This window comes from Pelophylax lessonae, assembly GCF_965119305.1.
Source record: "Pelophylax lessonae genome assembly, chromosome: 1".
NCBI lineage: Eukaryota > Metazoa > Chordata > Amphibia > Anura > Ranidae > Pelophylax > Pelophylax lessonae.
This window is the reverse complement of record NC_138768.1, coordinates 263,879,809-263,897,201: the sequence shown is the minus strand read 5'-3', so window position 1 is coordinate 263,897,201 and position 17,393 is coordinate 263,879,809. Positions and strand designations below refer to the sequence as shown.

The window sequence follows — 17,393 nt, the reverse complement described above, 5'->3', positions numbered from 1 at the left end:
GAATGACAGGCGGTTTGTTTACATTAGCCGCCTGCCTTTCTCCCTTCCCGGCGAACGATCGCGAGTGACCGGAGGACATCGGGTCTGCCGGTCACACGCACTGACTTGTTAGGGAATGAGCCGGGGCGGGCTCGCCCGCTATTGGCTCACAAGCCAGTGACAGGCTAGTGACGTACCAGTACGTCACTTTGCCTGGCCGGGCTGACCGCCGCAGTATATGTACTTGCGGCAGTCGGCAAGTGGTTAAAGAGATTGTAAACCTCAGAAAAAAAAAAAATATAAAAAAACAAAAAAAACAAGACAAAAGCATAATGACATACCTGAAGAAAAGATGCACACCGCTCAAGCAGTTAGAACTCCACAGCCAACCATGGGTGCAGGACCTTGGATCGCCACCGCAAAAAGGAATACAAGAAAAGTGGGCGCACACCAACCGATGGCTTCACGATGAAAGGCTTTATTGAAAAAAGGATGCAAGGTACAGCAAATGGATGGTAGACGCGTTTCACACACTACCCAGTGAACAAGCACGCTTGTCTACCATCCATTTGCTGTACCTTGCATCCTATTTTTCAATAAAGCCTTTCATCCTGAAGCCATCGGTTGGTGTGCGGACACTTTTCTTATATAATGACATACCTCCCAACTTTCTGAGATGGGAATGAGGGACACCTTGTAGCAAAAGTATGTAGGCATTAGACACACCCCCTGCCACGCCCCCCTAAAGGAGAATTATACTAAATAAAGGATTGGTTAAACCCACAAAGTGTTTTTTTTTTTTACCACTACTACTCCTATATATTGGCTTTTGAAACTTACAAATGCAGCAAATTAGAAATTGGATGAAAGGTTTAGCTCTGGGAAACACTTTGTGAAAGATAAAAAGTGCCGTTTATATATAACTTTATAGATCAGACCAAAATGAGGGACAAATGAGGAAGAAAGAGGGACAGAGGGACTTTGTTCCAAATCAGGGACAGTCCCTCCAAATCAGAGACAGTTGGGATCGCATCGCATACTAGCTCATTATGAAATACTTACCTTAGAACGAAGCCCCCGCCAAGCTCCCCGTTTATTAGTGTGTCCGATTCCATCATCGAGCACATCTCTAATGGTGGATAATTAATAAAAAATAACCCTATATAAATTGTATACTAAGCAAGTAAATAAAATAAACCCTTATTATTATTCAGGATTTATATAACAACAGTTTGCACACGCTTTATAATTTAGGGAGACAGTACAGTTACAGTTCAATAGAATAAAAAGGAATAGGAGCGCCCTGCTCCTAAGAGCTTACAATCTAATAGGGAGGGGCGAGTGGTACAAAAGGTAATACCTGTTGAGGGATGAGCTAGTGGAATAATTACAAGTTCAGTTGTTAGGTGGAGGCGAAATACGCTTCCCTGAAGAGATGAGATTTCAGGGATCACCTAAAGGTGGCCAGAGTAGGAAGCAGCCAGACAGATTAAGGTACTGAGTTCCAGAGGATGGGAGAGGCTCTGGAGAAGTCTTAAAGATGAGCATGGGAGGAAGAGACAAGCATGCTAGAAAGCAGGAGGTCATGGAGGAAAGGAGAGGACAGAGTGGGTGATATTTTAAGATGAGGTTAGTGATGTAGCTCGGGTTAGAGTTGTGAATTGTATAAAGGGAAATTAAATAACAATAAACTGTACAGTGGGCAATTAAATAATAATAAACCCATTTAAATTGTATCGTGGGAAATTAAATAAAAATAGACCCATATAAACCGTATAGTGGGCAATCAAATAAAAATAAACCTATATAAATTGTATAGTGGACAATAAATAAAAGCTTACCATTGTAAGCACCATTCAGTGTTAAATTGATTGTTTCAACGATCTTAGGCTGGCCATACAATATACAATTTTCTTATTCAAATTTCCTTTAGATTTACCTTCAACTATGTAGTGCAAGGGCCTGATAACATATGTTGCACTGCCCCCTAGGGGACTGCTGCGAATTACACTTTCTGGATTCCCCTGGGTTACCCTTAGCAACTGATAGCAGATAATTAGCATTGAAAGTCTTTGTCTCAGTCAATAATCAATCCAGGGGATGTTGGTTTTTGTGCTTTTATTTGGAAATGGGATAGGAGAAGGGATGAGTGGGATACTCCAACTATGAACTATGCACAATCTTTAGGACAACTAGCTGTAGTGTGCGGCAAGGCCGCTGCTTCACCTTGCCACTGAAGTGAAGATAGATAATGTGTTCCTGCTTGAATTACTCTTCAGGGTTCTAACTTAGCATCCCCTTTCTCACGTGCTGTGTGTGCTGAACTCCTGTCCACTGACTCTCCACTGGAGTGGTCCCCTTCCTAGTCAGACCCCCAGCAAGCTTCCCGGTACTCACGGACACTGTTTTTCCCAAGGTTGCTCTGCCTCCAACTCCACCAGTCAGCTTTCCTGGACCTCCTGGTTCAGCTCCACACTCCTGGCTCACAAGGCCGACTGCCTGTGACCACCATCCACAGCAGCAGAAGGAGAGATAAATGTCACCCTCCTTCTGGGGCCTGGCTTCCTGTCCAAAGACACCCTGTCCCCTTGGCTTTTATAACATATCCCAGGATGCACCACTGTTTGTGCCAACCCACTGGGATTGTTACAAAAGCCTGATGTGTCACTGGCTGGGTTTCCTCCACTGTCCAACAGGCTCCCCTATTGGATACAGTAGGGGACACTCCCTCAGCCCAGCCTCAGCCCTGGACACATGCAACAGGCATAACTATTAATCAGGCAGATGGAGACACTAGGCTTACCTACCTAGGAGGGTGCTACACATACAAATTGAAAGTGTTTAGGTTTGGCCTCACATCATATGGTTTTGGTAAATCTACAAGAAAATTGTATAATGTATGGACAGCCTAACTCAGGGTTTCTTATCCAGGGCTCCTCCAATGGAGCTCCTTGAGCAATTTCTGCCTCTCAGACAAGTTTCCACTGACATCACTGATCTTTTTATCTATCTGTAAGGGGATAATTCTTCCCAATGATTACAAGTGTAAGGAGCATTCTTCCCACTGACCTTTACACTGATGTATCATGAGTTGTAGATATAGTCATTTTTAGCAGGGGTTCCCTGAGACCATAAAGTTATTTCAAGGGTTCCTCTGTGTTGAAAAGGTTGAGAAAGGCTGCTCTAACTGCTACATCTGCTGGACAGTTTGTTTTGCTGAAAAATAATAGGATTACTGGCTAGATCACAGGGTAAAATAAAAGAAATAAAGCCTTAAAAAGAATACTAAAAAAGAGAAAGTATAGACAAAGCTATCTTGGCCGTACTTACTTTGTAGGTCACAGGAGTGCAGTTTGTTAAGCAACTTCCACCCCCTTCACAGCCCAGTACTCCAGTGAGTGCTGGAGGGGCAGAGCAGAGGGGAGCTCACAGCAGAGGGGAGAACTGAGTGATCAGTGGTGTTTGATCGCTCAGTTCTCACTGCAGAGCTGGCAGGGGGTCAATGCTGCATCCACCTAGGGGAGTATCATTTTTCCTTTCTCTTTTTAAGGCCATACATCCTATCTATAAATTGGTAGGCTGAACTATAATAAAGGTTTGCTTTTGATTTTAATACCATTTATGCATGTGATTACAGAAGCTCCCAAATTCAGTGAGTCCATAGGCACAAGTGGTAAGAACCTATAACAGGACTTTATGGAGGAAGGACTTCCACTACAGTGCATTTTACCATCAGAATCCCCTTTTGTTACCCCATGACACTCTGCAATTTACTTGTTCGATCACCGATAAACCAAAAATCATGATTTGGAAATGAAAGAAGCAGCTGAAATCAACTGTACAATGCTTGAGGCGTATGAATTTCATCAAGCGATGGTGTGCAACAAAAAGAGTACAGTTAGGAGAGAGAAGTCCATGAGGAAAAGAGCTAACTGTGATCTGGATCAGCTAGGACAAGAAAGTCAAATCATTAACCAGTCCTGGACCGCCCACCGCATATGTACTGCGGCAGGCTGGCCCTCCTGCGCGAACCGACGTAGGGCTACATCGGTCGCGAGCTGGCAGCTAGGGGGTGACGATGCATGGGGCAGGCGGCTCCGATTGCCGCCTGACACCCACTATCGCTCCCCGCTGAGACAGAAGAACAGTCAGCTGTTGTAAACACAGCTGACCGTTCTTCTCTCTGGAATGATCACAGAGCTCCTGTGATCCTTCTATATAGGATCACAGGTCTCTATGGTCATTCCATTAAACCTGCCCCCATACAGTTAGAATCACTCCCCTAGGGTCACATTTAACCCCTTGATCACCCACACTGTTAACCCCTTCCCTTCCAGTGTCATTATTACAGTAACAGTGCTTATTTTTAGCACTGATTACTGTAGTAATGTCACTGGTCCCCCCAAAGGTGTCAAAAAAGGTCAGTTAGGGGTCCGATCTGTCCACCGCAATGTCGCAGTCCCGCAAAAAAATCGCAGATTGCTGCCTTTACTTGTTGAAAAAAAAAAAAACAATAAAAATTACATAAATCTTTCCCGTAGTTAGAAGACGCGATAACTTTTGCGCAAACCAATCAAAATACGCTTATTGTGATTTTTTTTTTTTAACAAAAATATGTAGCAGAAAACAAATTGGCCTAAAATGTTAAAAAATTATGATTTTTCTAATTTTTTTTAGGAATGTTAGATAGCAGAATGTGAAAAATATTGTTTTTTTGTCAGAATTGTTCGCTATTTTTTTGTTTATAGCGCAAAAAATAAAAGTTGCACAGGTGATGAAATACCACCAAAAGAAAGCTCTATTTGTGGGAAAAAAGGACATAAATTTTATTTGGGTACAGCGTGCAATTGTCCGTTAAAGTATTGCAGTGCCGAATCGCAAAATATGGCCTGGTCATTAAGGGGGAAAATCTTCCGGTCCAGAAGTGGTTAAATAAAACACCAGTGAAACCACTTTCTTAAGTACCTTTTTATAGTACATTACTAACAGTTTAAAGGCCAGTAATTACAAATCACAATTCATTTTTGTTTTATGTTGTTAATAAATTAATGTGCAATCAGTAAGGTACTTTCTGGCCCAGCAGTTTGTTTTATCTTTTTCTAGGCTAAAACTTGCTCGAGCTTGTGAAGATAAAATTGATAGAAGCATTTTCAAGGGTAGTTTACTTTTAAAATATTTAAGGAGCTCATTTATATATTTAAAGCTGAACTCAAGCAAACCTATAAAACCAGACATGTAATAGAGAATCAAATATGTGTATGACCGCGCTCAAAATATCAAGTGTTAAAACTACCTAAAACAAGAAAAAGTGTTAAAATAATACTAATAATAATAAATAAAATAATAATAAAAATAAATAATTTAAAATGTCTCAACTATATATTCACTTTTAAAATATTGTGCAGCTCAGTTCACAATGTGTCTATAATAATAATTCCTGAATGAATAAACAAAAACAATGTCCTTAATGTCCACCATAAAGTGCAATATATGCACAAAAATATAAAATAAAATTAAATCAATTCGGACAAAAATTCTCTTTGATTAAAAGCATAATGTCAAAGCACCCGGTGTCCCTCACCTCTTCAGGAAATAGCTCACCTCTTTCAATACAACTCAAAGTACAAAGTAAAAATGTGTTCCTTTAACAGGTATCATACACAATGCAATCCACTTCCAATCCTGTAGGAGCACTATGCAATCTTTAACAGCCAACGATGGGTTAATGGATCCACTTTCTTCATTATTGGGCTTGCAAGATTCTCACAGTTCCAGACTATTTGCCAACATGTCAAAAAACAGAATTGAAGGCTTCATAGAGTAAAATAATCCATTGTTTATGAATAAAACCCATCATAAGTGCACTCACATTGTCATGTGTCATGTCGGACACTAAAGAGGTATTAGCATAGACAAGTAAAGCCGAAGGCTTCAGCTGCGAACACAGGCTGTAGGTCAAAGCGGACACAGTGCGGGGAATTTCACTCAGAGCGTGGCTCTGCCTAACATGTTTCGACAGCAGAGGGAGAATCGCGTAATAGAGAATATTTTGTACTGTATTCCTTGGTCCCCCAGTTTCATAAGCCCAAGTTATTTTTATAAGCAGACCAAGGTTCAGCTTTAAAATGAAGTGATATTTATTTTGTCTGTCCTGCCAATTGTTACCTTTATGCCACATGCCTCACGCTAATTAAAGTACATATTTGCCAGCACACCAGGGATCTTCAAGTAACATTCAAATGTTTATTCAAAGTTATTACATCACAAAGGAAGAGTGCAACATTTCAGGGCCACACAGGACTCCTTTGACAGACGTGTGATGTCATGGGGGGAGGGGTCATTTCCAACACACTGCTGATATCCTGTTAAAATGAGCTAACACACAACAATAAGGTACCTAAACATACACTATATCACCAAAAGTATTGGGACACCTGCCTTTACACGCACTTGAACTTCTTAGTCTGTAGGGTTCAATATTGAGTTGGCCCACCCTTTGCAGCTATAACAGCTTCAACTCTTCTGGGAAGGCTGTCCACAAGGTTTAGGAGTGTGTCCATGGGAATGTTTGACCATTCTTCCAGAAGTGCATTTGTGAGGTCAGGCACTGATGTAGACATGGCCTGGCTCACAGTCTCCACTCTAATTTATCCTAATGGTGTTCCATCGAGTTGAGGTCAGGACTTTGTGCCGGCTAGTTAAATTCCTCTACCCCAAACTCGCTCATCCATGTCTTTATCGACCTTTCTTTGTGCACTGGTCCAAATCATTTAGTGGAGGGGGGATTTTGGTGTGGGGTTGTTTTTCAGGGGTTGTGTTTGGCCCCTTAGTTCCAGCGAAGGTAACTCTTAAGGCATCAGCATACCAAGACATTTTGGACAATTTTATGCTCCCGACATTGTGGGAACAGTTTGGGGATGGCCCCTTCCTGTTCCAACATGACTACACAGCAGTGCACAAATAAGGTCTATAAAGACATAGATGAGCAAGTTTGGGGTGGAGGAACTTGACTGGCCTGCACAGAGTCCTGACCTCAACCCCATAGAGCACCTTGGGGACAAATTAGAGCGGAGACTGCTAGCCAGACCTTCTTGCCACATCAGTGCCTGACCTCATAAATGCGCTTCTGGAAGAATAGTCAAACATTCCCATAGACATGCTCCTAAACCTTTTGGACAACTTTCCCAGAGGAGTTGAAGCTGTTATAGCTACAAAGGGTGGGCCAACTCAATATTGCACCCTACGGTCTAAGAATGGGATGCCAATAAAGTTCATGTGCATGTAAAGGCAGGCGTTCCAATACTTTTGGTAATATAGCGTATGTGTGCTTTTTTTTATGGAGTTGTAAGTCTAAATTCAGACAACTTTCATTGCATTCAGCATGTGTTGATGTTTGCTAAAGGCAATTTAGCCGATGTAGTTTAACACAACATACACATTGGGGTTGATTCACTAAAGGCAAAAATACTTTCAACTGTAAGTGCACTTACTCCAGAACTTAGTAAATGAAGTAAAACTTTACTTTGCAAAGAATTCCCAATCACATGCAAGAAAAATAAAAACAACATCTTTGTTTGTACATATTTGGATGATAGAAACCAGCAGCATTTCAGATCTTCCCTTCAGATCTAGAGCAATTGTACCTCAAAGTGCACTTTCAGTGCACAGTATATTTGCCTTTAGTAAATCAACCTCTCTCTGCAATTACTTTTTTTTTTTTTTTTTTATGTTAAGGCGAGTCGAGCTGCATTTAAAGGTCACATTTTCTATTTTCATCCAGCACACACCAACACAGCACATAGTGCATTAGGCCTATTGGAAACAATGGATTTCAGCCCAATACACGTGTTCTAAATGGGCCCTGAATAGAACATGTCTAATCTATCAATGTATAATTGTGAATGCTTTAAAAGTTTACAGGTTTGCTGTTTCTTTCAGATATTTCTGAAATGAAAAAGCCATGGCGTCAAAATGGAACTTCCGCTTTAGGTATTCTAACCCCCTGACATGCCACATTTGGCATGTCATTTTTTTTGGGGGGGGAGCGGGTACCTAGTTTTGACAGGTACCCGCTCCCACTTCCGCTCGGAGCGCCGCGGCGCCCTGAACGGAAGTTCTCCTCTCCCCCTCCCTCCCTGCAATCTTCTGGGACATGTCAGAGGTCCCAGAAGATTGCCGGCCAATCAAGACGCGTAGCGCGACTCGCGCATGCGCAGTGGGTACCCGGCTGTGAAGCCGCAAACTGTCACAGCCAGGTGCCCACAGCAGTGATGTCGGCGCCGAGGGAGAGGATCGAGGCTTCGGGCGGCCGCATCGCTGGACCGTTGGACAGGTGAGTGCAATGGCTGGAACTCCGCTTTAAGTATAAAATTATTTTTTAATGATGCGCTACAGTCTCTCTCTCTATGGAGCAATACCGGTCAGTGCTGTAGTTGTAATTTTTTAGCACACAGGCACCTAGTGCAGAATGAAGGGAATATATGGAAGAAAGGGTAACTTAGCATTTGGAATTTGTTTGGTGGTTTGGTTAGTGTTAGCAGTTAGTGGGTTCGCTTCAACTGTTGTAGTTAGATGTTGCGGAAAGGTTGTGTGTTATGCTGATGTTATGTGACCATTTTACAAATAAAATATGAACTGTTAATGTGTCATCCTATCCCATTAGCATTTAAAGCTAAAATTCCAGGCAGATTTTAAAGACACAACCTCAAAGATCAAAACATTCAGGGGTATGGGAAATGAATACGTCCACACACACCTGAACTGGATGGACTATTGTCTTTATTCAACCTCAACTAATATGTAAATTGAATACAGGTCTGTATTCATTATTATATCTTTGGAGCGGTAGTAAACCGCATCAATCTTTTTTTAAACCCTGCAAGGTAAAGGCCTAATGTGCTAATATGCTTACCTTAGAGTGAAGCCCTCCAGTAGTGCGCTGTCACCGCTGAGAGGGCTTCCATCTTCACCCGATCTTCCTTCCGGGTTCGATGATGTCACTCCCGCACATGTGCTTGGGAGTGGCAGACCGTGGCACGGGGCTCTGAAGGGCCAGCACTGGTATGCAATCTCTTCAGAGCACATGTGCCGGTGACATCACCAGTTGCAATCAGTGTGAACATCTCCTAAACAGTGCAGGTTTAGGTGATATTCATGGTATCTACAGGTAAGCCTTAAACTTTAAAGGTAGCCTTCCACTTTAAAGCCTAAGTTTGGTCAATCAGTACAAGAGACATTCCTTACTACCAGTGTGATGTGTCCCTTGTGCTGCTGTCTCCTGGTGTAGTATAAATCTTCCTCCTCTGATCCCCCCACTCTTGATGAGTGCCTATAATAGCTCCTTCAGTTCTAATAATCCTCACCGTACCGGAAGATTATGGTAGTGGCGTTAATTAAGCTGAGATAGGCATTCATCAAAAGTGCCGAATATGCCAATCCGTTCTTTCCTCTCCTCCATTAATAGAAGGTCTACTATAACTTCTATGAATGGAATGGGATTTATAGAAGCGCTAGTACAGATTCTATGAATGGAGGAGGTGGGCAGGAATAGTCGGCAATGTTCAGAAGTTTATCACAGTTCCCTCAGCTCTGTTAACCTCCTCCACACCAGAAGACTACAGCAGGGGTGAAGGCGGGGGCTGGAATGGGAAGATTCCTACTAAACATGGAGACCACAACACAAGAGACACATCACAGTAATGTCCCTTGTGCTGATTTTATTTTATTTTTTTACTAAACCAAGGCTTTAATTATTTTACATTTATTGCAGTGTAAGTAGGTGAATTTAAGTTGGTACCAGTCTCTAGCAATCCCTGTACAACCATACTCAGAGAGTGGTAGGAGAAGCAACAAAAGGAGCCAGTGATATGCTGCTGTGCAAAGGGCTAATAGGAGGAGAGTGCAGAAGGATAAAGAGATGATCTCATCAGTCTGCTACTTTAACTATTACTGTCCAGCCATATTAAATCAGTGTATTTAACCCATCAAAGTTGCTCTTCTGGAGTCAAACATGAAGCCAAGTTTGGGTAATCCAAGGTAGCTGGATTGCTAGACAAACATTATTCTTTTCCTAGAGCCTGCTTTGGAAAGGCACATGACAAAAGGAGAAACATCGAACCACCAAGTAATTAACTACAAAGAAAACTTTATTTATTAGGTTTTTTTTTTCGTTTTTTTGTTTTTAAGTAAAGCCAACTGGCTGATGTTTACCACCAAAAGATAAGAGATGAAAATAGCACTTTTTTTTCAAAAGCAATCTGCCAGAACGCACTGGACTCTTAACAGTCTAGTAATCAGAAGAGTGTACAAACATTTAGAAAGCCATTTGTGGACATCTCCAAATTAAATATTTGTGAGCTATAAATAACTGTATGTAATTTTAGTTCTCTTGTCCCAATTTAGTTTGATGATGTTTTACGGTTTACTGGATTTCTCCTATACAGCCTGTATTGGAACCGCTAAATTATTCAGGAGTTATTTCCAAGTAAATAGAGAGTTGATCCTTGGTGTATCGATTGTCACAGGCTCTTCACCATCCTGAGGTCTTTAAATATTAAGACAATATACTCTCCTTTCCGTAGATCACCAAGATATTTTTTAATGCCTAACTGACAGCAGAAAACCAAATGCGCTGGATGATCATTTAATTTTCCACTTGTGAAGTCTCTTAGGGCTTCCTGCCTTTCTTCCTCAGGGACTGTCCTTCTCCAGAGAATGCAATGAAGCGATTAATAGTATCATCCTACATCAGACAAAAAAAGTTAGTTACAAGCGTGGCGAAACATTGTTCATAAAACATGGTAATACGGTATGTAAGCCATGCCATGCCTTTCCCATCTAATAACACCTGTGCATAGAGGCGGTTGTAAGTTCTTTATTGCCCCTTCACCCTTATGTCAACACAGCAGCTGGGAAAGCATAGGACTTTAAAATGTAAATTCGTCTTTTTTTACAATGGATAAAATTACATCATCCATCCTTTCCTTATTGGCCAGAACTAATCTTTTTCCTATTGGTTAAAGTCAGCCAATAGGAAATTGTAGACAATTTCTGACAATAGGTAAATGTGGGATAAGGGAAGCCTTTAAAGCCCTGACTAGTATTACTTGATGTAATAATGTCTTAAAGGCTAGGTGACTACCTGCACCCATCAACCAAGCAAGCCAGCTTAAACTGTCACTAAATCCACATCATAAAAAACAAATCAATAAAATGGTGTATTACATACTGTTCATACTCCCACAGTTACTATGAGATCCGTTTTCTGCAAAAAACCTGGTTGATCCTGTTGCTCTCTATCTCCCCTTCTGTCCAAGTCCCCAATTCAGGTGAGGATTTAGCAGAGCAGTGTTGGTAGCTCTGCACATGCTCAGTTTTCAGTGAGTTTCTATGCTGACCATTTCCTCCCTATCACATCTGAACAGCCGATGTGACTATAAAGTCACACATGCTGATGTAAAACACAGTGGTAAATAACAACCCACTCCCTCCCTCCTCCTCCTCCATGCCCACTAACCAGCTAAACACAATTGGGGCAGGATATTACATTAAGATTGATGGAGGCTTCGCCTCCCTCTTATTATAAAACACAGGCTGAAGGGGGGTGTGAGTTGCAGAAATCCGCCAACACCATGTTATTGCCAAAAATAAAGATTTTATTTCAAATATATATTTGCATGACAATTTAAAACTGTTATTGAATTATTTATTTTTACTCTGTATTTTAAAGGCTTTTTTTTTGAACATGTGACCAGCAGCAGGAGGACTAGAAGCCCCTCCTGCTTATGTTTCCCGGCAGACAGACTTGGAAAGATCAGAGTCACGTGACAGATGGGGTGTAGTATACAGAGGTGTGCGCGTGAGGGGGAGGGGGGGGGTTGTACAGTATACAGGTGTGTGTGGGGGGGGGGGGGTACAATATACAGAGGTGTGTGTGTGGGGGGGAGGGGGTGTACAGTATACAGGTGTGTGTGTGTGTGGGGGGAGCAGGGGATGTACAGTATTACAGGTGTGTGTGTGTGGGGGGGGGGGTGTACAGTATACAGGTGTGTGTGGGGGGGTACAGTAAACGTGTGTGCGTGTGGGGGGAGGGGGTTGCACACTATACAGGTGTGTGTATGTGGGGGGAGAGGGTGTACAGTATACAGGTGGGGGTGTACAGCATACAGGTGTGTGTGTGTGTAAGGGGGGGGTACAGTATAAGTGTGCGTGTGTGGGGGGGGGTGCACAGTATACAGGTGGAGGGGGGTTTACAGTAAAAAAAGGTGGAGGGAATGTATAGTATACAGGTGGGGGGTGTAAAGTATATAAGTGGGGGGTGTACAGTATACATGTGGTGGGGGGGGGGAAGTACAGTATACAGTTGGGGGTGTACAGTATACAGGTGGGGGATGTACAGTATACAGGTGGGAGGGTGTAACATATACAGATGGGGGATGTATACATAAAAAGGTGGGGGGGGATGTATAGTATACAAGTGGGGGGTGTAAAGTATATAAGTGGGGGGTGTACAGTATACAGGTGGGGGGTATACAGTATAAAGGTGGAGGGTGTACAGTTTACAGGTGGGGGGGATGTACAGTATACATGTGGGGGGAAGTACAGTATACAGGTGGGGGTGTAAATTATACAGGTGGGAGGGTGTACAGTATACAGGTGGAGGGGCGGCGTGGGGGGTTTTCAATACACCCCCCTAGGCACAGTCGGTATGCAGACAGCTGTGTAGGGAGGTCAGTGTCCCCCTGGCAGTAGATCCTCTCACACACATGAAGCAGTCAGGCTGTGTGGAGAGGTGACTCACTGTCAGGCAGCAGATGATCAGTGTGATGAGTACGGAGCCCAATACCAGCTACACACATCACAGACCCTACTCTCCTCCATTACCAACTTTACACTCCTCCTTCTTCCCGACCGTCCAACCCTGCCTCCTCCACGATGTCATACAACTCCACCCTTCAGAGTTCCTCATTCATCTTCTAATTTCGGACTGAACAGGACTCCGCCCCCCGCAGATCGCTTTCTGAGGAGTTACTGAGTGATCGGAGGGAACCGCAAACGTGGGGGAGAGGGACCGGACAGGGGTGACTAATCAAATAAATAAATAGTGTCGCGCAAATAAATTACGACTAGCAAAAATGTATAAATATATAAATATAGCATAAAATAAATCGTAATAAATATCAGATCAAAAATGCACAATGATGCTCAACATATGAAGTGCAAAAATTGCACTTTACATGTTGAGCATCATTGTGCGTTTTTGATCTGATATTTATTAAGATTTATTTTATGCTAGATTTATACATTTATACATTTTTGCTAGTCGTAATTTATTTGTGCGACACTATTTATTTATTTGATTTGTTTACACTAGTATGAGAAGTGGAGCGTCTGCAGCAAACTGTTCATACATCTAATATTTAGAGGTTGCTCGCAGGATCCTATCTTTCATTTCGGACAGGGGTGACTGACTGAAGGAGGGGGACGGTAGGATGTCAGGAGAGACAGTGTGCACAATTGATGTGCAGATTATTTTTAACACCCCTATCGGCCGTGGTTTCGCCTTAGGTGGCAGTGCGCCCTACACTGCCTAGTGGTAGCGTCGGCTCTGAGCACAGTAGTGACATCACCAAGTCTTATTCCAAATCTTTTGAGATTAGCATTAAAAGGGCACAGTGCCTCTCACACAGCCAATATACAGCTACGAGACTCAAGTCACAAAAGTGCCTAGGCTCAGGAAGTGCACTACTATTTTTCAGGAGGAATTCAAGACAAAAATGAAATCTTTAAGTTACTGCTTGGGCAAAATTAACACTTCTATACATCCCCTAGGACCTATAATATAGCAAACCTCAATGTTTTTATACTCAGGCCAGCCTTAAATAATGAATTATTTGTGTTATAACATTCACAAGATAAACACAAGGCTAGGCATAATTTATACAAAATGTAAAAAAAAAATTCACTTTTGTCCATGACAGCCAAAAAGTTACAATTTTCATCTTCACTGGAAGATGTCTGCTCAAACATTGTCCTTATAAAAGAGACACCATCTGAATTGCACTATGAAGACAGGCAAAGCTATCATCCTCATAATTTTATATTATGAACATACTTACTTCTTCTACTTTCTTTGTCTGTGGCCGTGAGTTCCTGATGAATGTAATTGTGCCAATTTTGAATTCATAGTTTGGAATTCCTCTGCAACAGGATAGAAGAAAATTAATAAAGTAAAACTAAATCAGAAGGGGGTGCAGAAGAACCTTTGACAAGACTGTCAGTTCAAACCTGACACACAATCAAGACTTTACTATTCCATATTATCTATATTGACTAGAGCACATACACTGTATATAATCTATATTTATGGACTTTACATTTTCCTGTTGTCAGTCCGGGCAAGATACTCACCTCCTTATTTCTCCTGGCTTCAGTGGTGAAGGACTAGGATCAATTCCTTTCTTCTTTCCATCTAATCTATTTCCAGAACCAGAAAAGGCCTATATGTGGATAAAAATGAACACAGTATGTGAGCAATAAAGCACAGGCTTAATATGGCTTTCCCATAGTACAAAGACATTATAAACCGCTCCAAACCTCCCTAATGTTGCAAGAAAACAGCAGGAAGTTTGGCTGTTAGGGGACTGCTGTAGCGAAAGCCATCACACACGTCTTCAGCCCACTAGTAAATCTACCCCCCACCTCCAAACATTAATTTTATGCAAAACATGCTTCCAGTCTACAAGTCTATTTGGAGTTATGTAGGAAAGCTGCTGGACATTATTTCATTGAGAAGTTTACAACCAATGTATGAACTCCAAAATACATGACACATTATTTTAATAACAAATAAATAGCATACACATCTCAGTTAATTTTACTTTTAGACCCCTTTAACTTCAAACTAGCGGACTGATTTGGTCCGCCTGCCAGTTTTTCAGGTGGATCCAATCCTCCAGTCTCCTCTATGGTGCAGCGGGTGTCAATGGACATGTGTCCAAACCAGTCCACTAAAAACAGATGGATGGGGATCCGTTGCCCATCTGTGTGGCGGATGGGATGGCAGTTCGGTCTAAACGGACAAAGAGTCCGTTTCCAACTGACAGCCCTATAGAAGAGAGGGGGCTGTGTCTGTGTCTGCTTTGCATAAGTGGAGTGGACACAGACCAGCCATCTGCCTGCTCATTGGGGATCACAGAGAGATTCGCCGCTAAGCAAGCATACTCGAACGGAGCCAGCCCCATGTGTAAGTTGTGCAGTTCTATTTATACTTACAAGAGACACACCATCAAAAATGATAAAACCATTTTCAAGCAGTTGTTTGGCTAGAAAATCTCTTTATTTTATGTGTGGTCAATCATTGGGTCTATATGTGTTTCTTAAGCAATAAGGCTAGTTTACCACAAAAACTATTCTCGGAGATCATAATTAATTCTGTGACAGTCTTGGTTCCTGCCATATAACTGAAACTTAAATAGCCTTTAGTGTAAAGACTGAATGCCAGCCCTACGCAGTGTATATTATAATAAACATTCGGAATAGTAGATAGCAGAAATGAATGTAGAAAGATGTAGAATTAGTTGAAGAGCCAAGAACCACTTAGCCTTTTTCTACTTAATACAACCCACGGAATTCCAAAGTCAGATCTGATTTATATCATACAGGCAGAGCAACTCTATATACTTAAATAGCATACAGTACAGAAAAGGGCTAATAGTCTGACATCCTGGCAGGCAAGCCCCTAGCACTCTGATTCAGCCCATGATTAGAAGGATTTTTTACATCCAGGCTGAAATGGAAAAAGCCTGTAAGATATGTTCTCAATTCATCACTTTAATGACAACCACAGAAGACTCACCCTGAACCCTATATCTGCAACATAATCGCTGTGATCAGACTCAATGTCCTAGGAGAGAATGGAAGAACATATAAAACATGGATTCACAGATTTACACATTTTAAATGTATCTATCGTCAAAATGTAAAATTATATATTCATTTCCATATTGCATTTCTTATCTCTAGTCTACTCTTAATAATCTGAATGATCTTGAAATTTGTAAACTTACTTGATAAATCCCACACATTTAATTCCTTGAATTCTGTGACACATATTTACTATGCCCTGTAAGTAGGCAATGCTGGGTCACACATTTCAAATAGCCTGCCTTCTGAACTACAGAGAGGAGGAGTTTCAGGGGGCGGAGACAGAACAGGAATCACTTTTTGTAGGCAGCAAGTTGAAATCATGCGAATTCAGTCGAACTCGCACAATTTCAAACCCGCATTTCATTGCAAGTTCAGGGGCGATTTGAAAGACATCTGTGCGGATTCATGTACAGATGTCTATTGAAATCGCCCCCAAAGTCACCAAAAGTAGTGCAGGAACTTCTTTTGAAAATCGGTGCGGCACTACAAAGTCAGTGTCGCACCAGTTCAGACGGTGCCATTGCTGAAAATAGGCTGCGATTTGGCATACGATTTGACATGTCAAATTTCCTTTTGGGAGTATGCCACCAAAATTACATTTTTGTTGCAGGGAAAAGCCTAAGATCTGACATGTATCTTAGTGCAGACATCTGGGAAAATCAGTAAGCCAATTACTCAAGCAGGAAATTACATTTTCAGGGGATGTTCTGTACACCATTTGTGTTCAGAACAACTCCAGGTAGCCATATTGCATTCCATTTTACAGAAAATGACAGCACTGCAGATTGAAAAGGGAAGGTATTTTTTAATAACATTCAATTACAATATGACTTTACCAGTTTCAGGAGGGTCCTTTTCAAACTGACCACAACAAGCATGGAAGCAGATCCGCACTGGCATGGTCAGTTAGGGTCCCTGGGATCGGTGTTGGAAGATGCAGGATGCCATGAACAAGCTTGCCGTATCTGTATCTCCTGTAGATAGCTTTGCGGCCATGAACCCCTCACCCAGCTCTGTATTGCAGGTGCAGAGTGTGGGAGTGTGGAAACTTCTGGAACGCAGCGCATAGACCGTAATGTTCCTTCCCACTCTGTATTTTTTAGCGCACAGAGCCAGCCTGTTTGTTGTACAGGCACATCCCCCGCTATGGGGGGGAGGAGATTAAGGAGGCTGTGCGGTCATGTGACCATGGAATAAAGAGTTAATAAAAAGGTACTTTCCAGGTATTGTGAGAAAAATTACCAGGGACTTTAGTTAGCAAATGGGGTTTGATGTTTTGTGTTTCTTTTCACATTTAGTTTACACTTAATCGGAATGCCTGTCCATGTCTAACTAACATGATCAGTTCATGAGGGGGGTAACTGAAACAGACGTTTGAAATGCAATCGGTTTGAATTTTCCAAAAGTAATGGTATGGGTTCAGTCCTTTTAAATGTCTTACCCAATTGCCGACCAGCCCCTGTAGTTTTACTGCGGCAGGATAGCAT

The 17,393-nt window shown here is 41.9% G+C and overlaps 1 protein-coding gene across 1 annotated transcript in view; it reads right to left on the bottom strand.

The window, feature by feature from the left end:
* Positions 1-10,224: 10,224 nt before the first annotated feature.
* UFD1 (ubiquitin recognition factor in ER associated degradation 1) overlaps positions 10,225-17,393 on the bottom strand; it is a 36,451-nt gene continuing 29,282 nt past the window's right edge. Inside the window, exons 9-12 of the mRNA XM_082243091.1 lie at positions 15,836-15,883; positions 14,389-14,477; positions 14,097-14,178; positions 10,225-10,720 (exon numbers count right to left, since the gene is read on the bottom strand). Coding sequence (XP_082099217.1) covers positions 10,646-10,720; positions 14,097-14,178; positions 14,389-14,477; positions 15,836-15,883 — 294 coding nt within the window. The 3' untranslated portion in view covers positions 10,225-10,645. The remainder of the gene's footprint in view (positions 10,721-14,096; positions 14,179-14,388; positions 14,478-15,835; positions 15,884-17,393) is intronic.